We start from the raw sequence: 21,740 nt of genomic DNA on the forward strand, positions 1-21,740 counted from the left end.
TTGGGGGTGACCGAATGACGCCATCTTGCCTGCATAGTACAAATCCCCTGGTGTACGTGCGTCACACACAAGGAACGGTGCGCGCGCGTCAACCAGCGAAGTGTATGTGTCCCGCCCATGGGACGTCGTTGCTAGGTAAAAGGGCGCCCTCTTTAGTTGGCGCACGGAGCCCATACACAGACAATTTGCTAGATACATATGTTTGAAATTAGACAATACAGTGTAAAGTCAGACACAGACTCGTATTGCTTTCTCCACACTTTATTACAAAGTACACATGTTGTAAACATCTGTGGACCATGACTATTAAAATATCACACTTCTTATCTACAGACACTTAGGCCATTAAAGTTTTCATTGTGGGTGCTTAGACAAGTGCAGGCTCTTGGTACCAATCAACAAAGTAAAAGAGAAATGTGTGGTCTAGCGGTGGAGCACAGGATTCATGATCATGAGATTGTGGGTTCGAGCCCCACCGTTGCCATGCGTGTTGTGCCCTTGAGTAAGGCGCTTTACCTCAATTACTCCTTTCAACCCAGGTGTTAAATGGGTACCTGCAATGCTGGGAAGGTAACAGACTCGCTGTGGAGGAGGTGTGGCAATCCCCCCACAGCAGCATTTCATGGACTCGAGTCTGGCCCAATCGCTTCGAAAGAGAGATGGGCACTCCGTTCCTGTGAACACAGGTTCGTCCCCTTTACCTTTTTCTTATATCAGTAATTTCTTAGGACCAGCCCATTTAAAAGTAAAAAATGAAACTGTATAAATCAGTGGCCCAATCTTGACCAGTTTTATACCAAAACTAAATCAACACCATGTCTTCATTGGGCAACATGTGAATAACAGCTTAACTGGATATTACTTGAAAGGTTCCTAGCACATGACAACATGCATTTGACTTAATCTCAGGAAATTTGTATTTGTACTTTTCTGCGTTCTTTTAACAATCAAACAAAATATCTCATAACTGGAAGGTACATGATTCACAAAGTAAAAATTCCTGCAAAAAATATGTTCACTTCATTACACAAGCATGCATCTACAATAAAAAGGGCAAGATCAAAATCCGTGCTGAGGTCTATGGATAAATGAAACATTTAACTTGTTTATGATACGGTACAAATTTCTGCAAATATAAATATCTTTTTTTTACAACGACATTGAACAGCACACAATAATAAAACTCTGGTGCATAAAGTGGACCAGATGTGTTCACTTAAGACAGTATCGAATGGGAACAAGTTTATGCCTAGTACAAGATAAACATGATGATTTTATTATAATTTCTAGTTTAACCATGCCTTTAACTAGAGTACCATTATGAAACCACTGGAAGTACCGTCTAATTTCGCCGTTTATCCATAACTAACATCGGGTTATCGTACTGAATTTCCAGTAAATATCTCATTAACACTGAGCAGTCTGTCTCTTGGTATTGATCCAGTCCAGGAACTGGTTGACCCTAGAGTAGACCCCGGGGGCATTGGGCTGGGCGCAGCCGGACCCCCACGAGGTCACGCCGATGATCTGCCACGTTCCCTGGTACTCGCAGACCAATGGTCCCCCGCTGTCTCCGTCGCAGGAATCGATGCCACCGCCCAGGTAGCCGGCGCACAGCATGCGGCTGGTCAGCTTGGATCCGTAGACGCGTCGGCCGGTGCAGGTGGATCGGGGGAGGAGGGGTACCCGGGCTTCTTGTAGGAGGCGGGGATAGTCATTCCCTGGTTGATTAAAAAAAAGGGAAGATATGTTACAAAGAAAGTGGCACTGCAATTGACTTTGTGCACAAGTTCCCTCTCAACCCTCAGCAGTTACAAAGGCAGAGTTGGGCGACACCGCAGGAGGGACATCAGAACGCATTTCCAACCGGGCCAGACACTCACGTGAACTTGAAGATGCTACAAGTTGGCAACATTCAGAATAAATTGGTTGTACGTACTTTGCACCTTACACACATGCTCTTGTATTCACATACATCCCGAGGACAGACACAAGAAGGGAGAACAACAGATTCTTTATTGTCCTCGAACGTACATCTTTTGTTCAGAACGGTCCTGGCTCATAAGTGTATGTGCTTAGTCTATGGGAGAGTGTTATATTATAGGAACAAAGGGAAACACAATGCCTTGTCCTCTGACATAGTGGTTAAGTACAACTGTGCACACTTGTGGGATAACTAAAATGACCGAAGATTTCCTATAAACACTGGAATCACGTCCCTGAATTTACCTGTATTTCCCCAGCCGGAGATCCAGCACTGGTGATTATCGGGGAGATCGTCCCGGCCCGTCAAGCAGGCCGGCGAGACGTGGGTATTCATCTGGGCTCCCCGGCCGTTCTTGGGCTTGAGTTTGATCAGGGCGATGTCGTTATTGGTCGTGGAGCTGCTGTAGTCCTCGTGGAGGTGGAGACACTCAATGTCAAAGTCCTGCTCTGAATTCTCGGAGCGATACTGGTCGTGTTCTCCCAGACGGACCTTGAAACGGTCTTTTCCATATCTGCAGGAGTGTCAGATGGCAATTAATATATATGAGTTTGAAAATAATAAAATGTTGGCAAAGTTTTCCATAAACTACTTAGTCAAAATGCAACACATTACTGTTGAGAGAGGACAGTGTACACTGAGGACATTATACTACTGAGGACTCTAATTGTTCCCTTCTTTTGTTCCAATTGTTTGGACTTAAACTTTATCTTGACATGTCCCATAATGTTTGTTCACGAAAACCTTCCGAGGACTGGGCTCACAAGATGTCCCATATGGTTTGTATAGAAAAATCTTCTGAGGACTTTGGCTGAGAGAGGACAGTATACACTGAGGACATTATGCTAATGAGGAACCTTATTGTTCCCTTCTTTTGATCCTATTTTTTAGGACTTTATCCCGACATGTCCCATAAGGTTTGTCACGAAAACACAAAACCTTCTGAGGACTGGGCTCAGGTCCTCAGAGTTGTTGTCATTGCAGGCAACCCATGCTTTTTGTGGCCCTCACAAAAATGTCCTGTATTCTACATTTTCCGTTAATGACCACAATGCCTACATACCTCTGGAAGCAGTGAGCGGCAGTCAGAACATGGAACTCGTCAATGAGCGTGGCCCCACAGTAATGGCCGCTCTGTCTGAGTAGGAGCTGGGCTTGCCACGGCCAGCTACCCTTCTTAGCTGCCGTGCCACCGATGATGCGAGCGTTGATGCCGTTGTCGACTTGCTTAACACCGCAACTTCCTGGAGCTGCAAAAAGTTGATAAGAATTTCAATCCGAGTTTAATTTGGTACACAGATGCAGCAAAACGTTCACACTCTGTTTTACACTTAAAACTAACCTTTTACCATTAGGCCTAATATGGAATGGAATATTATTCCTTATAAATCTCTCGAATACAGCACTCACAAAGTTAAAGCGAAGATCAAGTTGGATTTCTTACCCATTGTAACCTCAGGCACAGGAACGATGCCACACTCCACGCCAACGTCCTCACCATGGGAGCAGTCGTTGGAGCCGAATCTGGAATGACCGCACTCACCAAGGTGATTCTCACCACCTTGACACTGTACCTCGTCCAGCCAGATCTGACCCTGACCCTGACCGAAATGGGCCTTCTCAAAGACGCGAGAGTTGCCACTGGGGGGAAGGGAATAAATCACAACACTTGATGGTAAAGATACAATCAAAAAATGTGCACAACAAATTTTCACATATACAATTCCTGAAAGGGAGTTTTGGGACATAGGAAGAAAGTCAGAAACTGACTCGACAGCTTTTTTACCAAATGTATTTTTCAGTGAGGGTAAACTGGCTTGCTAAAGGACACATCATATTGCCAGTGGCGAAATTCGAACCTCTGATCGTGAATCACAAACCCTAGGCCACGTACACTCCCCCAAATATAGTGTGTTGATTTTTACACGGTGACAATGTGTAGATTTCAAGGGTATCTCAAATTTGTGAATATCATCTAAGTTTTCTACTTACGTTATTCCGAGCTGCCGGCACACGACCTGAGCGGCGTTGTCATCAAAGCGGTCATCGCAGACGGTCCCCCACTGACCGGCAAACATGACCTCAATGCGGCCAGAGTTTGCGTCAGGTCCACCCACAAGACGAACTGGAAGATCCGCTGTTTAAGCAACCAACAAAATGACCATATTTCAACAAGTTCATTTCACTTCAAAATTTGGTATTTTGAGACAATTGACAAGCTTTTTGGGCAGGCATGCATGCCAGAGTCTTCCTTCAAGATCTCATAAGATTCGCAAAAATGAATTGGTAACAATATATTGGTTGAAAATATGCCTAAAGTCAGAACTGTGTGTGTAGAATTTGATTGGTTAAAAGTTTCCCCTGTATTTGCATATGCAAATCTCCACAACTGCATGCCTAAAGACTACCATATTTGGTAAGGAAAACCCACTGTGAGTTAAAACACCAGGTGGAGTTGTCTATTTATATCAAGGTAAGTAAGTCAGGCTTCTTGGCTTTATGCCAACTTGGCAGCCTGCCAATGAAAACCTAGGGCTGGATTCAGTTTTTCATTTCATCGTACACTGCTGATAAAAATGAAGAAATTGGGATCCTACCACTTTGGCATTGCTGCTCATCGCTGTTATCACCACAGTCGTCGGTTCCGTCACATTTCCAGTTGAGCGGAATACAGTCGCCATTCCCACATTCAAACTGAGAATCCAAGCAACCTAAACAAAATAAATATTGAAAAAAATATTAAGGGAGGAATGAAGCGCAATATCATGAATATTCAATGGCAGAATTTGCGAAAAAATATCCAGAATTTTTTATCAATTTTTTAGGGGGTGGGGGTCGGGGAGGGATGGACAGATTTTTAGTCTGTCCCAAGTTTGAATAAATTATTGCGACACAAAAATACTAAAATTCATATACCATTATAATTTTTAAGAACCAGCTGAAGCATTTTCCTTTCATTGTAATTTTTTTGGAACCAGTAGCATTTTCCTATATCTTTTTATTTGTGAACCTTATAAGAGCTTTTCAACTTACCTTCATTGGGAATACAGATAACACCAGCGGCTTCTCTGGCCACACAATTATGAACTCCCCAGCCTGAAAACGGACAATCGGCGAGGGACATTTCTGTTCCGGCGCACTCCACGTCATCCATGATGATGTTGCCGTTACCCTGGCCGAATTCGCCGACAATCACTGCGCTGACTGCACCACTGCAAAAAAAATTGAGTCACCAAAAAAATTGTCACTCAAATGGGAGTAGAAATTCTTCCTGGGAAATTTTTCTGCAGTTGATTTGTTCATTCTTTGATCGCCCATACAAAAAAATGACTCACAACAAATTTTGTGTGAAATAAACATTAAGTCTCTTTGTTTTCAGAAATTCCCTTTGTCTCATTTCCTCACCGTGTGAATCCCAGCTGTTTACAGACCACGGTCGCGTCTTGGATGTCCCAGTTATCATCGCAGACGGTACCCCAGACGCCCATGTACTGGACCTCCACACGCCCCTGGTACTCATTGGTTGAAGTCTGACCCAGCTGGTCATTGACGATGCGAATGGCAAACTCTGAGCTGGGTTCTGATGGTAAGAAGAATTAGACCAACGCATTTCAATGTAAGATTGGATATTTTACTGCATTTAAATTAATTATTTACATGCAGTTTTCATAACAAGGTAGCATCTAAAATTCTAAAAATTCTTTAACAAATTTTTTTTTTCTTTTTTGGGGATCTGCGACCCTGCAAATAGACTGGCTCCCAGCACCTACATTATTAATTCTAATAGGGGAAGGAAACCAGCTGCCCCTCCAAAAAATGCATTGTTGTTGGGTCAAATTCTTTTCAAGTAATTTTTTTTCCATAACTAAAAATGGGCAGATGTTTTTGTTCAAAAGTGAACAACTTTAGTTTGTATTGTTAGAGAAATAGTAATTTAACAGTTGAGTCCCTGTAACAACCCAGTACCAATTTTTTTTTTTTTTTTTTTGGGGGGGGGGGGAGGATGGGGTATGTACCTTATTTCATTTTGCAACATTATGGGATGAATTTGTCTATAACGGCTGGCAGGGATGGGAACTATTGGAGGGGGAAGAAAGGGGAGGGGGGGGTGTATACCTTGTGTTGGTCCTTCTACGCTGCATTGTCGTTCGTCAGAGAAATCCCCACAATCGTTGTCGCCATCACACAGCCAGCGTGTTGGTACACAGCGGCCACTAGGGCACGGATGGTACAGCTCTCCATCCACATTGCTACAGTCAGCTGCCAAGTACAAATTGCCGAAGATAAATTGACATCTGTGGGGAGTGTGGCTTAGTGGTGAGGGTTCATGGCTCATGATCAGAGGGTCGGGGTTCAAATCCAGCTGCTGGCCATATGTTGTGTCCTTGGGCAAGCCACTTGAATTCACCCCACTTGCCTCTCTCCACCCACGAGTTTAAATGGGTACTGGCATTAGCTGGGGAGTAACTTGTGATGGACTAACATCCCATCCAGGGGCAGTAGAAATATTCTCAGTCGTTTCATGCTACTGAAACCAGAGATAAACGCCGGCCAGATGGGCCACATTGGCCCGTGACAGACTTTAATTTTTTTCAAGCTGACAGTCTATGTGAGAGTAACTTAATAGTCCTCACACTGTTTCAGTCCTGACCAGTCCTCTTGAGAGCTTTCGAGACTTGTCGTTTTTTTTCTCAATAAGATGAATTAACAAGCGTAGAGGATTCATCATTACATGAAGGAATATTGATACTTGGATCCACAAGTAATTGTTGTTAGTTAATAACAACATGTGTTTTTCAGAGCCAACATCTTACCCCGAGAACTTCTCAAGATCTTTACTGAGACCCTTTGGAAATTCACTTTCCCAAACAATTGATATTTGAAAACCATACTCAAACATTAAAACAACCTGTTTTGTATGACGAAATTCAGAACATAAAATTAAATTTGCTCATTCGAGCATGACTCAAATCAGATCTGATGTTTCACTATATGAGCATTTGTGTGAGATGTCATAAAATGTCCCGCCTACATCACTACCTACTCTCTACTAGTGTTTTTAGTCCATCACTATATATATATATTTTTTTTTTAAAATAGGTAGCCCATTCAGTGGAATCAACTGGTTTCCCATAGGGCCCAGTAAAAGTTAGACAATGTGAAGAAATTAGAGTTTTAGATGTGGGGAAACCCCAGAAGAATATCCTGGAGAAAACCCCACAAGAATATCCTGGGGAAAACCAACGGAATCAAGGAGGGACTGAAAACCCAATCCACATATTGGCCCAGGCAGGTATTGAACCCGGGTGACAGCGGTGGAAGGCGAGGAAAGTACCGCTATGCCAATCTGACTCCCCAAAATCCATCACAAGACTATCACAAGTAAATCACAAGTAAAATCACACATCTGTCACAACATAATAACAAAGGGATGCATATGTACAAATCCAGCATGCAAATATTAAATCACATAAACAGCCACCTACTTGTCTGAGACAGCCTCTCATAGTGCGTCACCCCCGGCCGGGCCTCAAGTCCACCCGTCTGCGCTCGGTTCTCGTCAAACAGCGAGCAGTCTCGCGTGGCGGCCTCGTATTCGAAGGACCGACAGACGATATCCATGTTGGTGACGCAGAACTGTGCGCACTCGGCAAGGGTTTTATCCATATAGGTGACGTCGGGGTTGATGGAAGACGGAATAGCTGAGTCTGCCAGAGGGTTGAAGTCAGCTAAGGGATCATCTACACGAAAAAAAAAAAAAGAATTGGAAAATGAATGTATTAAAGACTTGCCATGGTCAAGCTGTTTTTAATTTATCGGAAACTTTTAAGGCATTCCGTTTGGAAACTTCAGAAGTCTTAAGAAGCCAATAGGATGCTGCATATAGGTTTTTCTCACTTTTTGTCCCGTTTTTTTTTTTCCTTTTGCCTTTACTGCACAAACTGAAGAAAAAAATGAACCTGAAATATCACTGAGCAAATTTAAGTGCATAGCATCAATCAGCCGAGTACCAATCACGAGCAATACACACTGCATGACATTTTGGCTGGTAATGTTTCTTTGTATTAAGCAGATGTTTGTTGTGCTAAGCAAATTCCCGTGCTTTGCTGCTGCGTGAAATTGTCGCCTGAACTTACTGCATCCCTGCTCGTCGGTTCCGTCTTCACAGTCGGGATCTTGATCGCAAACCCAGCTATTTGGGATACAGTGTATTCTGATGGTGGAAGAAAATGATGGTAATATAAAACTCAGTCATATGGAACAACTCAAGTGGATGTCAAAATCATTTGTTTATAAAGCAAAAATGTGTTCTTAGCACATTACACTATTTTTATTGAAACGCTCAAACCAGAATGTTGCAGAAAAACAAAAACACTGGACAAATGTAATTGTAAGATCACTGTACAGTGTCCTCCTTTTCCTGATGAGCAGGCGTTTTGGATATGATATTGTTGTTCTTGGGCAAGACACTTTACCACAATTGCCATTATCCACCAAGGAGGATAACAGGGTACCTGTGCAAGTAAAGACTAGACTACGCTGATCTCAAACTGATGCAGAAACCATGTCCAATGGCCTGATGAACAGGGGTAGTAATTGTGAGGCGCTTTGAAACCTTTGGTACAAAGCGCTGTATAAGAACCACGTTATTTATTATTATTATTTTTATTATTATTAGAAGTATTATTAGAAGAAGCAAGAGAACATACCCTCCAGTGACACACGCAAACTGTTCTGAACTGCAGGAGATTGACGGTGGTGGGCCTGTCAAAAGAAAAAAGATCCCTCAACTATTTTCAACACATTCGATGAAAATAATCTAAGACAAGTTTCCTAAAATGGGAACTCAACTTATATTTGCCCAATAATCAACATCTTTATAATATTTTGATATAGATTTTGAGAAACAAAATTCAGAAATGCTGTTTGCTTACCCGTTGCTGTGACGTCTTGACCGTAAACTTCGACCTCGCACAAGGTCAAGTGTAAGGCCTGGTTGCGCGTCTGCTCGATGTAGACGTATCGACCGACCGTCTCAGCTGAGCACTGGATGGTTATCTGTCGGTGTTCTCTCTTCGCCGCGTTTTTGATCATGGCGCCCGTCACTTGGCCGCATTCCAAAAACGAGTCCACGTTCAGGATGGCGTCGCCGACTCTGACAGTGGCGCGCTTCAACCGATTACCTAGATCCAAGATCCAAAAAATTGGAAATTGGTGATTTTCAAAATGTAGCTTGAATAATTCCAAAGTATTTCCTGAAATCGTTTCGATCAGTTCTGTGAATTTTTTTTCAAGAAAAACGCATTTTGTTTTCATCACGGAGTTTGAAATTTTATGTCAAGGTTGGGACTTACCGTTGTCATAACGATTCACGATGACAATGTGGTCAATTTCATACTCTCTGCCCAGGTCAACATACCACCATGGATGTCTCTCTGAATCTGCAAAGGAACAAAAAAATCAAAACATTTAACAATTCTCCTTCTTTGTACGATCTTATTTCTGTGCACCACAATTTTGCCTTTAAACCAGGAGACAGTAAATAAAACATCAATAAACAAAGCTATTGCTGACCTGTATTATTTTGGAAACTAACTTCAACTTGCAAACTGATAAGATACAATCAATTTATTCCCCAGATTTGACGACTCTCTGTTTTGGACACCTTAGAAAGTTTGAATCAATCCAGGAACGCTATTAATTCTATCATGCAGGCCCCCTTCAATGGCGAAAGCATTGTACTAGCTATTGTTCAAATAATTCAACACGGGGCGGTTGCTTTGAACAATGGCTTGCACAATGGTTTCTCCATTGAAGGGGGCCTCGTAAATGTACACTGATCACGTTGCCGAGATTGGACTATACTGATTTCTCATTTCCATTCCAAATTTCTACAGCAACAGACATCAGGCTAGCAGCCTACCTGTCAGTGTGCAGCTGTTGTCATCAAAATGTGGAGAAGCGTTCCCGTCGACGGCCAGACTTGCTTCCCTAGCCACGCCGGTCAACGTCAGGGTGGAGCTCTGGACTGTCTCTTTACCCTGAGACAAGAGCCCTGAAACAAGAAACAAAGATATGCTAAGTTACTTCTGGGTAGAAAGAACGAACTGAGGTAAGGTAGCTTGCTCAAGAACACAAGCTCCATGATTCCAGGCTATTGCTAAAGATTTGACCAACTTCAACGTCCCCCTATGGACCCAAAACCTGACTTCAAATGTACGTGTACTTACGTAGTCCTCCCGGAGCCTGTGTTGTGGTGGGTGTCTCTGACTCAGCGGGGCCAGTGAGTTGGCAAGCAGGCAGACCGCAATACGTCCAACCTTCCAACTGACCGCTGGCATCAGCGAAGTAACACCACGGCTGCTGGTCATTGTCAGGATTACGGCAGTGGTTGTGATTACCGACACCTGGGGAATTATAGAACGGTCAAAAATTTCATCACAGAAGTGCTCCAGTTCCAAGTCAAGTCACAAAGCTATTCAAATCAACTGACAAAGGCAAACCTTTGTAATTGTTATTGCAAAACTTGTTTAAACTTAAAATTGTGATTTCCGATCGTCTCAACTACAACGCCGACAGTGAAACTCTCCGTACCTGTGTTGGGGTACTGAGCGTTGTTGACTCCAGCCCCTCGCGCTGCTGCAAAGGTCCAAGGGACGCAGTCTTTGCCGGTCTCGGTTGCACTGTATGAACCTCGGTAACTGTGACCATTGCCGCGGTAACAGTCGGGCATGGCTGAAGACCAAAAAGAAAAAGGAACGTCACATTGTGAAGAACGCTTTAATTTAGTGGAACAGCGATTGTATAGTTTGCATGCGTTGTTTATTAAGTCTAGTTGCAAATATGGTTTTGGAATATACAGAAAAATTATGTACAAGAATAGTAAGGGGACCCGGACGAAAGAATAGGAAGCGTACTGAATATCAATGTAGAGTTATAGATGTATACAGAAATGGGCAAAATTGACCTCTCTTGTATTTCTACAAAAATTCAAAATATTTTTCGTATTTCATGTTCTTTTTGGGAGGGTTGGGGATAACTTTGAGGGTTATGCAAATATTGACTTTTTAAAAAACTTCGCTAAGACATATGATGAAACAATTGAAGGAAAAATAGGATATAGGTAACCCTCTACAAACTACAGTGTGCCATTGTCATATCGATTAAATATCTATTATCGATATAAATCGATTATCGATATATTAAGACTGTCATCACATCCTCACCTCCTCCGTTTCGCTGGAAGTAGTCAAACGGTTGAGCCTCGATATCAGTCCTGAGATTGGCCGTTTCCGTGGTGGCTCGGCTCAGCCAGCACTGAGACGTTCGCCGCGCGTAGTCGAAGGATGCACAGCCAAACGTCGCGAGGACGCACAATTGAGCGCAACGCTGCATGGATACGCCCTGATGCTCCTCCTCATTGTGCCCGGCGATGGCTGCATTGGGGATGATCTCAAATTGCGAAAGTGTGCCTGAAATAAAAAAAAGGGGGGATAAGTAATGTGGAATTAAGTCAAAAGGTCAAAGAGTTGGCAGGGAAATGGTTTCAAAAGTGGTGGGGAACAGCACTTATAGCGGGGTATCATAAAGTATCATACAACTTTTGAATGTTATAATGTTCTAAAAAGTAAAGCACCAAATTTATGCAATTTGTTTGGGGGAAAAAAGGAATTTTCACCTTTTGACTCATGACTTGCATTTCAAATTTTGAATCTTCAAATAAATATGTAGGAAAGATTTATAAGATTTAAGTTCTAAAAAAAACCCAAAACGTACCAATGTCAATCCTCTCGTAGTAGTCAAAAGGGTTGTTGTTGAAATCAAATTTGAGATCTGAGGAATGCGAAGACTTGTCCGACAACCAACAGCGATTGTCGTCTCTGTAATGATCAAACGATCGGCACGAGAAGCTGGTTGTTGCGAGACAGAGCTCCGCGCACTGCTCGGCAGTGACTCCGTGATGCTCCTCCATGTTGGCTCCGGGGATGGCGGCGTTCTGGAAGAGCGCAAAATGCTCCATGGGGTTGGTCCTCTGCTCAGCGACGGCTGTAAAGAAAATTTAAGGATCACATGATGATTTATGTCTGTCACAATTGGATATTGGGACTGTCAATAATCAAAGCAAATGTATGCCTTAAACAAAACATGACGTCATTAGGTATTAAGGTTATTATACTCAGCAAGCTAAACAATCGGTTCAAAAAAATTCTGGATGCCGAATGTGTCTTACCTTGTCTATTACAGCTTACTTGTGGCAGCCCCACATCGCAGTATTCTCTCCTTGCTGCAGACACTGTATAACACCACGGTCTCTCCGCGTTGACCTCTGACACGGTGCGGCAGTAGTTGTGGTCCCCTAGTCCATCGTCGGGGAAGCGGTCCGGGGTGTGGCGGTGCGTGTGGGGGGTCTGGACAGTCCATTTCTGACAGGTCTTGCCGGAGACGGTCGTGGATACGAAACCGCGGTAGTCAGCGCCCCGCGAGTCGGTAAAACACTCCGGGGACTCTGGTATCAAATAACAAAACGGAAGAAATAAATTATACAACATAATAAAATCCAACATCTCATTAATAAAGTTCCTTGCAAATGAAAGCCTCAACTTCAAAACTGCAAACTGTAGTGAATATTTTATCAACATAACTTTATATTTGTCTCTTCACAATTTTCTTTTGGCTTGCAAGCTGCAGTGCCTGGCAAGTTTTAGGAAACCTCGATTGCATTCAACAGATATGTCAACAGTTTTATCAGCTGGCAACTTCAAACCAAACTCGTCTGAGAATTTTTTGAAACTTCCTTCAGAAACTGCAAACATGTAAAAACTTGACAATAAATAACTCCCGACACATCGTCAATCAAATGGCATAACACACGTTTATTTACGCATAAATTCATCAGTTACATAGTTATAATAAATGCAGATTATTAAAGCAAAGGAATAAATAGACACATCAATAGAAAGCTAGCCTTAATGATACACAATGTTATTCAAAATAAAAGAACTGAGACGAAAAAAGTCAAACAAATCAACTATTACATGTATATCAGACAAAGAAAATTTGGAAAAGCTTTATTATCACATCATGCAGAGAAGTATTACAATGTAAATGTTACAATGTATTAGAAATTACAAAAAAAGTAGACAAAATATGTATTATAAAAAAGTAACATAAATGCATGCAAAAACAAAACATGCCACAAATAAAACCATAAAATCATAATTTCCACAGCATGTAAGTGCTGTTGATTATAAAACTAATTCTACAAATTGTTAGTCTAATAACGAAAACGCTCTTAAGAAATTTATCGTACACAAATAGCTTTGCTTTTGTAAAACTAACAGCCGCATCCAAATTAGTTGTGACTATGGCTTACTATTACACATGCATCTATGAAAGTGGCTGAAGCCACTTCCAAAAGACACGTGTGTTATACCGCCAGCCACAGCCATTCAGACGCAGCCTCAGATATTTAGACTTTTTTTTGGTAAATTTCTACCAGGATTTCTGCATTTCTGTTGCGACACCCGTCCGACGTCACAGTAGTCCCATCGCGTCCCGCCCTCCCTGGTGTAGCACCAGGGTTGGTCGTCATCATCAGGGTTGCGGCAGTAGCTGTGCTGCCCGATCCCCCGGTGGGCATAGTCCTGGGGGACGACGGTGTGGCTGTGGGGGGACTGGCTACCCCAGGATTGACACGGAATGCCACCTCTTGTCTGAGAGACAGTCCCCCGATAATCCTCTCCGCCAAGAAGATTGTAGCATTCTGGAGATTGAGCTGGATTGTCCAACAAAACAGGTATTGCATAGTTAACATTATGAAGATAATTTTACTATTTTTAGCACAAATTTGGATACAAAAATATCATCATTAAACTACCAATCAACTGACATTCCATAACACGGCAGTCAATAATATGATCCGATATTCAGAATCAATTTCAGAAGCTATTTTTCAATGCAAATTTGAAACAAACGTTCATTTTTATATTTGGTGGGATTATAAATGCAAATCTACTTCAACTGGACTATCTGTGACAAGTGAAGTCAATTTTTTTTAAATTGGAGCAACGAAAAAAAATTGTTTTTTTTTAACTTTTTTTATTAGTAAAGACACAAAGAAAATAAAACCTAGTATATTTAGACTACAATAAGCTAAATAAAATAAACAGGAAGAAAAAGTGGCTTTTGAGTACTTCAAAGCATTTTTTACCCACAACCTAAGCAAAAAGGGTTAACAGGTTAACTTAAAAAAGTAAAAAAATTTAAACCAGAGGCAAAAGCATTCAGACATGCAAAAGAAAAACAGCTCAAGCGCAAATTGTTGCGATTAACTATATTAACTATTAATTGCTTTACCTTGACGACTAACAGTTCGTACGACAGACCGAAGCCAGTCTGGCAAATCCGAGGCATCGACGTCAAACACCACGAGGGTCTCAGCAGCCTTGCCTACTGAAAAGGGGTTCAAAGGCTAACAATACACACGGCACTGGTGAATACGGGGTAGGATGGGGACATATCTGCCCACCCCTTGCCCCACGAAAAACTGCCAAAACAATTTTTCCCTTCACCAGTACGGTATTCAAATCTCGCTCCATTCAGGTTTATGTTCAACTTTTTAATTGATACATCTATGAGTGTGTGGATATCATGCATTCAAATCACAGAATACTGTAATACAAAAATAACAAGTCAAAAATAAAAGGAATTACATGAATAAATAAAGAATTATCTTGAAAATGAATAAAACTGTTGGAAACTGCTTGCTGACTGGATTGAACTGAAGTACATGTACTTGTGAACCCAAAAATATCAGACACTTAAAATTTCGATCAGAGCCGAAACTTTGTCAATTTTTTTTTTCTTGACATGGTGAATATAACACGCTCACTTCTCCATTCTCCCATCCCCAAATTTCAAAGATGAAAAATATTACCTGGATTAGCATCAGGATCCATGTTCGGTGGCGAGCAGACAATGCCAGCAACCTCAATATCGGAGATACAGTTGGTCACCCCCCAGCCCGCAAACTGACACAGCTGCAGTGCGTCCTCCGTCCCCCGACACTGGATGTCGTCCATCACGTATTGTTTCTTCCCGATGCTGCCGCTGAAACGGTTGAGTGCGTTGGACACCGCCTCAACTGGGTCACTGAAGAAGTAACATATTCAGGAAAGTCAGGTACGGTAGTGAAAGTGGTGTTGATTTGGGGATATCTTGTACCCATTTGGAGGGGCAACCAGGGTGTGGCTAGAGGAGGGGGTTTGTCAAATGCCTCCATTATTCGTTAGCAAAACTGTTGTCCAGTAAGTGAAATTGTGTGTCCGTCATCATATATGCTGTGACAATTTCAGCGCCACCATAGTCAGATGGCTACGTTCCAGCAGAGATAGTCTTCCCACTGACCCCTACTGATCTAGATCCACCAATGCTCTGAAACCCTGATCAAACAGGTGTTTGATATCTGTGATGGAGGTTTCAACTTTACATGTAACAAATCTTACCCATATCCGAGTTGTCTGCAGACGACCGTTGCCTCCTCCATCCCCCAGTAGTCGTCGCACACCAACCCCCATCTGCTACTGGCATCTTTCTTGACTTCCACTCTTCCTTCGTACTCATTCCTACCATTAACGAGCCTTGAAAAAAACGAAAATTTGGAGCAATGAGGGTGTGAAAAAGGAAAAAGACCTGTGGCAAGAAGAAACAGTTTTGTCAAAACACGTCTGCTTTGAAACCACACCATTTGGGACAAACTGAATCTTAGAGACATTAAGTCTATCTTAAATTGCTGCAACTGATGAAGATGAAATAACGGAATTCACTCAAAAAAACTTTTCACTCACAAAAAAGCTAAAATCTAAGTCTATGAAATCTAGCAATTTAAAACTAATTTTGTTGTTCTTCGAAAAATATCTGGATTATGTTTGAAACTACCCTGTCTCACAAGCAAGACAGAATCAGTAACTTTTTTTAGGGGAAAAACAAAGGTGGAAAAGATAAGCACTCTTTAATTAGGTGAAGCTAAACAATTCCCTTGTAGATGGAAAAAAATAATAAATGGAAAGAATATTCACCTTATGCTGTATTCAGTCTCAGCTTGAGGTGCACCTGATGTGAACAAAGAATAAACAACATTTCTTCAAATTTAATACAATCTTGTAAAAGTGAATTACAAATTATTCCCCTAAAAGTAATATGTCATGCTCTATGGTCATATCTACAGGCATTACCCACCCAGACTTGAGAGAAGGCTAATCAATGTTACATAACCCTCACAGAACCATACCTCCTGTGTTTTTATGGGTGTTTGGTGCATTGGGTTTCCCATACTGTGCACGGTAGTCTCCTTCTCCAGTCTCCTCTTCATCCTCATCATCTCCTTCATCACTGCTGCCAGAATCCCTCCTATGTCTGTTGCTAACGTAGTAAACCTTGTCAACTATAGAGGACAAATTTGAAGTCATTTTATAAGTTACAACTGGCATCATTTGGGAGCGACACTTTTAAATAAATTCTGTTTAAAGTCAGTCATGTAAATTTTGATGATTAACATTTCCAGACTTTTTATCATGCGAATTAAATTTCCAAATTTTGTATCTAACTTGAATCAGACTACTATTTAGGACTTGGACACTAAATCATCTTTTTCAAAAATAATTTGGACATGAAAATACATTGAGAAAAGTATATTGAAAACAATTGTTTAAGATGGCGGAACTTTTCTCTTCAAATGCAATATTGTTTGTCAACAAACACAAAGACAACATCAAAAAGTGTTTTGATGTCACTATATCATACATCATAAAATTATGATACCTCTTTTGGGGGGATGTAGTTTCTTTTCTTTTATCTTGCTCCGTGATTTAAGACCGAGTTCTTTACTGAAGACATGGTCGACCTGTGTTTAAAGCAATTGATAATAAAGTCCATTTGTTAATATAACATTTGAAAAGCAATAGTTGAAAAAAGGGGGCTCCATTTTTATAACAAAACAGAGGTATAATTTCCTTACAAAACTGAGCAATTTGCAATTCCTAAAAAAAAATTGAAAAGTACAAACGTTCATAAGTTTTATTCCACCATATCGCAAACATGTTTATTTAAAAGATACAAAATGAATCAAAATAAATACATTTCACAAGAGTCGCTTCGTTTATTTAATACAGTATTGCCAAAAATGGAAGGATTTGAAATGATCAGTTGTAAACATTTCAAACGTTTTCATTTTATGAGCGATCAGATATATCAGTCGAACCAGATTTCTTCAGAATAAAAATTCCCCGTTGTGAACATTTGACAGAAATATGCGGCACTGCTGTGAAAAGTTTTGCAAAGATTTACCTTGTAAGCTCACAACTTAACTTGGTGAAGAGATTCCCTTTAGAAGCGTGGACAAATGCGCAGATAATCATACTTATTTTTTTTTTATTCCTCCCTTTTTTTTATTCCTCAAGTGGACCGTGGACAATCTTCGCCACTTCCTTTAAACAGGTCCACTTCCACTTCCAGTTCTTTTAAACAAGTATCAACTCTCAATGTGCATTGTAATTCTCTCGAGAATGAAATATATGCGGCGCCATTCGTCTAAAGTCGTCAGCTCAATTCGATGGCATTCTCTAGCAATGCAAAATGCAAATGCAAAACCTATTAAGAAAAACTTTTTTCAGCCTCTTCCGGTTAGAACATATTATATTCTCTCCATAACTTTGGTAAAAGGGTATCTGTAAGTAAGCCCAGACGTTTCAAATTTCAAGGCCGTTATAGCGCCTTTTCAGTAAGTAAGTATGTTCTTATTCCTCCATGGTTTGATTCCCCTTGCTCTATGGATTCTCCTTGCACGCGCACCCAAGTGGTCAAGTAAACTATGGATAAACCTCTACGGATATAAACAAAATCGTCTAGCCGATAAACATCAATTATAACCTTGCGTTTAAAATCGTTTCGGCCTGAATGGTATTTATTCTAATGGCTCAAATGCCAGCAACCTGAGCAGATAGTTGATGAAGCAAAAAGACCTCACGCAACGAAACTGATTCCCACCAGCTGGTCAGCAGTCCTTATCGTACCAAGAAGACAGTGTCCCTCGGGAAAAAAACACCGTCTTTTATTCTACCCCTTTTGGGCAAATTGGGAGATTTGAGAAGGAAAAGCTACAGACTTTGCAGTCCGGGGGATAAACAGTTCACATCTTGTATTTTTTACTTCAAGCATCGACAGGTCTCACTATCAGCGGCGTAAATTTGCTGGCCCATGCCGAACGGCTGCACTGCAGTCACCTTTCGGTGTCCTTTTTTTCATGGACCTCGTTCGACACGACTTTCAGCCCACGAGCTGCTTTACTCATTCATGTCATTGCTACAACTTAAGTTTGCGTGGATTTAACTGCTTTCGTCCTACTCACTGATTGGAAACGGATACCATTCGTTAAGATTAATTTGTATAATCAACCAAGGTAACTTGATCTTTCTGCCCTGTTTGATTTCTCAATTTCTCAAATTTAGACATAGTTACAGTACTCCAAAATTCATGGTTACCTTGGCTAGCGCCTTAGTAAATCCACAAGTATCGTTTTCTGGGAAATTACAGTACTTTTGCCTTCCCATTCTTGTGTTGGTTTTCGCTATCCAAAGAGTGTCATTTTTTTCCGTTGTCGTTACCAAAGTATACATTTCGTGAACCTGGTGTGATGATTAGTCGCATTTCCGAGAGGGGGCAAATCAGGGGAATCATCTCAGGAAACGGGCGGGAAAATGATCGTTTGATAATCTTTTGGGAGTATATTTTTGTAGCCTCGAAATATGGGGCGATCCCTCTTCGGATTTCTGCACCAATGTCACCCATCGGGTTAGAAATCGCGATTGGACAAGAACGTGAAGAAGAGATGAAAACGATGATTTATGCATGAAAGATATCACAGAACAGGATATAGCCTACAGCAGTTAATAGCCGGAAGTGACTGCAGTGCACAAAAGATGTTCCATAAGCTTTTGGCGTCGAACGCCATCATAAACCGGTAACATTATGACATCATCATTCCGGCATTAACTGCACTGATTCACCACTGCACTCTATAAGGTCACAGTCAGAACCGTTTGGCTGAGTCGATGCACGCAGAAAGGAAAGGTAGGCCTAACTGCATCGCACACTGAAGAAATCAGTGTTGCGTTCCATTTTACTTGCATGAGCAACGCAAACGTTTCCGAAGTACGATCGCAACCATTCTTTTGCGTAGTTTGGCACAAATGTTTGGTGGGTATCCTGAGAAATGCTTCATCCGTTTTAGCAACGTTCGCGTGAATGACAACTTCCAAGAACTACCATACAAACTGTCACGGCACATGGTTGACCTTATTTAAACCACGGACCACTTACACAAAACCATGGAGAAATAAACGTACACCCTGCAGCAACTGGAGAATGTTTACAATTTTTCATCAATCGTGTTCTAAACACGAGTCTATAAATATGACTGATATGGATTGGTGACCTTGACGGATAAACATTCGTTTATTCATGTTGACAGATTTCTCCTTAACTTAGATTATCGAATATACCTACATATTATAGGCATAACACCTGTATCACAATGCTTAAACTTAAAGGCGTGAAAGGCAAATATATACCTCTGACCCTATCCGGGATCTAACCGACATGACCGATGTTCCCGAATACCATGGAGGTGTTCCCCACTACCGATGTTCCCCCAAATCCCAGGGTTAGGGTTATAATAGGGTTAGGGCTAGGATTAGGGCATGGAGGAATAAGAACACAGGATTATATTGGTAGGGATTTCGGGGAACATCGGTATTGGGGAACATAGGTATGCACCCCGCCCCCTATCCTAGCTCCATGCCCTATGCACTTGGTTTGAAAACGGGATGCAAAATAATAGATACATGTATTTCCATAGAGCAGATATTATCACATTTCCCATTAATAACTGAAATTTGATAAATAATAAGGGCTTACCTCAAGTAAAAGAAATAAAGCTATGGTGAATCCTAGAAGACGTATTGCGCGCATACTGCTGGCGTCCGAGTAGAGAAATGTATCCAGCAAAACTTTGAAGAGGTATGCGGATCACTTCCCTCGAAGAAGCAATTTCCCGGTTGTGTAGTTGTATGTTCCGCGGCTTGCAAATTTATCAACCACACTGTTTATTGGTGGTCCAAGCAACTGCGGTAACAACCACGCAATAATTTGTTGATATCGGTGACTTGCGGCCAAGCTGCGTTCTTCCAACCAACACAGATGTTTCTTGCCAGTATAGATACGTCACTCAACAAGCTAGCTTGGCTAGAACCAGGGTTGAGTGCACCGCGTGGGTGGTTGGGCTTTCCGCTTTCAGCCAATGAGCGCTGTATAATCGCTGATGACGTCATGCACGCTTGCCTTGTGGGTGTCGCGTGCGGTGTGCATGTGAACGGATGCAATGTACCTGGAAAAAGGGGGGGGGGGGGGTGTTCAAGGGAAAGGGTGGGAGGGTGCTTGAATAACATTCAAGAACAATCGACTTCCCACGGTGTTTTATATTGGTTCAGTGGCTACCCGCTAACAGATGCTGTCATTGACTAGCGAAACGTTGCATGATCAAAAAAGGAAAGTGAACTTCGAAAGGAACTTGGCATTACTAACCATGGAGGAATACCCTCAATGAACTGACTAAATAAAAAGAAACTTATTGTCGCTGACAGGTTGCTTCCAAATAAGGCTCGTTTTTCTTTGACCTTACGCCTCCGTGAAAACAGCATGGCATTACAGTTTCAGTTGGGGGTACTTGGCATTTTGAAGGCTGGACAAAAAGACTACACCGTTACACCGTACGGCACAACAGGTGGCGTTGTCTTGAAGCGCAAGCATACTTGGGTGGCTAACGGGGAGAGGGACAGACTCACCTCGAAAGTGAAATTAATTTCACATTTTTCCTTCATGCGACAAAACTACTAGCCTTAAATTCGAAGGCCAATCAACCAGTCATCCCCTAATGTCTTATGGAAAATAGAACTTTATCAATTACATGAATCAATCTAGGACATAGTTTGAAGTTCCCGTCATCGGGCTATATCTATGTCAGGATTGGTGCGTGAATTTCCTTTCGAATGAGTGCATGGGTTTCATTTTCGATCTGGCTACTGACTGGGTGGAACAATGTCTACGCCCAACTTGACATTAACATCCCGTTGGGCGAGGGATCTCCCTCGGTGTCACTGACATCAAAAATACCCAAATTAGGCAACTGCGAAGAGACATCATGAAGGTAAAAGCAAAAAAAAACTCCAATAAATGATTTAAAGTTGTTCTTGGGAGAAAAAAACCAACTACCGGCTGATAAATAGTTAGATCATGGGAACGTACGATCTTGTCGTTCGAATTTCAAAAAAGTTCGGGTGGACCATGCATCTGACAACAGGTGGCGCTGTTTAGGGTAGAAACGTATTTAAACGTATTGAAACGAGTGGAAACATGAACGCATAGGTAAGAACAGGCGTCTTTCCCCCTTTCTGTTACTACTGTAATTAAAATCCAGTTTAAATTTCAGAAGAGTATTATGCCTTGGTACTTCTGTAATCTTTATCACCTACAACGACACCAATTTCTCAAAAGTGCACATGCGCCGCCATCTTTGTTCACGTGCATGGTAATCTTTGGGGGCATTTCATAGAAAATACATCAAATCACGCCGAGGATATAAAATTAGAATGGCAATGATGGGACGTACGTGCTTGCCACCAAATATTTCCACGTGATCACA

At 41.6% G+C, this 21,740-nt stretch overlaps 1 protein-coding gene across 3 annotated transcripts; it reads right to left on the reverse strand.

Annotated features, from left to right (window-relative positions):
- Nucleotides 1-1,105: 1,105 nt before the first annotated feature.
- Nucleotides 1,106-20,267, reverse strand: LOC119731787. Of its 3 annotated transcripts, none has more exons than XM_038205058.1 (28): nucleotides 19,958-20,267; nucleotides 16,805-16,886; nucleotides 16,275-16,427; nucleotides 16,063-16,096; nucleotides 15,490-15,624; nucleotides 14,922-15,136; nucleotides 14,342-14,434; nucleotides 13,482-13,760; nucleotides 12,216-12,491; nucleotides 11,762-12,031; nucleotides 11,212-11,457; nucleotides 10,580-10,720; nucleotides 10,216-10,392; nucleotides 9,909-10,040; nucleotides 9,340-9,426; nucleotides 8,920-9,168; nucleotides 8,695-8,749; nucleotides 8,122-8,198; nucleotides 7,471-7,725; nucleotides 6,101-6,244; nucleotides 5,390-5,564; nucleotides 5,018-5,196; nucleotides 4,582-4,695; nucleotides 3,977-4,121; nucleotides 3,429-3,625; nucleotides 3,048-3,234; nucleotides 2,230-2,498; nucleotides 1,106-1,721 (listed from the first exon to the last, which is right to left on the reverse strand). In XM_038205058.1, exons 1-28 carry the CDS (start codon nucleotides 20,009-20,011, stop codon nucleotides 1,408-1,410), a joined length of 4,734 nt encoding a protein of 1,577 aa, XP_038060986.1. In that variant the 5' UTR covers nucleotides 20,012-20,267; the 3' UTR covers nucleotides 1,106-1,407. The 3 variants fall into 3 exon arrangements, with proteins under 3 accessions (XP_038060986.1, XP_038060984.1, XP_038060987.1); XM_038205056.1 differs by having other exon boundaries at nucleotides 14,342-14,437; XM_038205059.1 differs by lacking the exons at nucleotides 13,482-13,760; nucleotides 14,342-14,434 and having other exon boundaries at nucleotides 19,958-20,266.
- Nucleotides 20,268-21,740: the final 1,473 nt, after the last annotated feature.

This window comes from Patiria miniata, unplaced genomic scaffold (assembly GCF_015706575.1).
Source record: "Patiria miniata isolate m_02_andy unplaced genomic scaffold, ASM1570657v1 HiC_scaffold_24, whole genome shotgun sequence".
Classification (NCBI taxonomy): Eukaryota; Metazoa; Echinodermata; class Asteroidea; order Valvatida; family Asterinidae; genus Patiria; species Patiria miniata.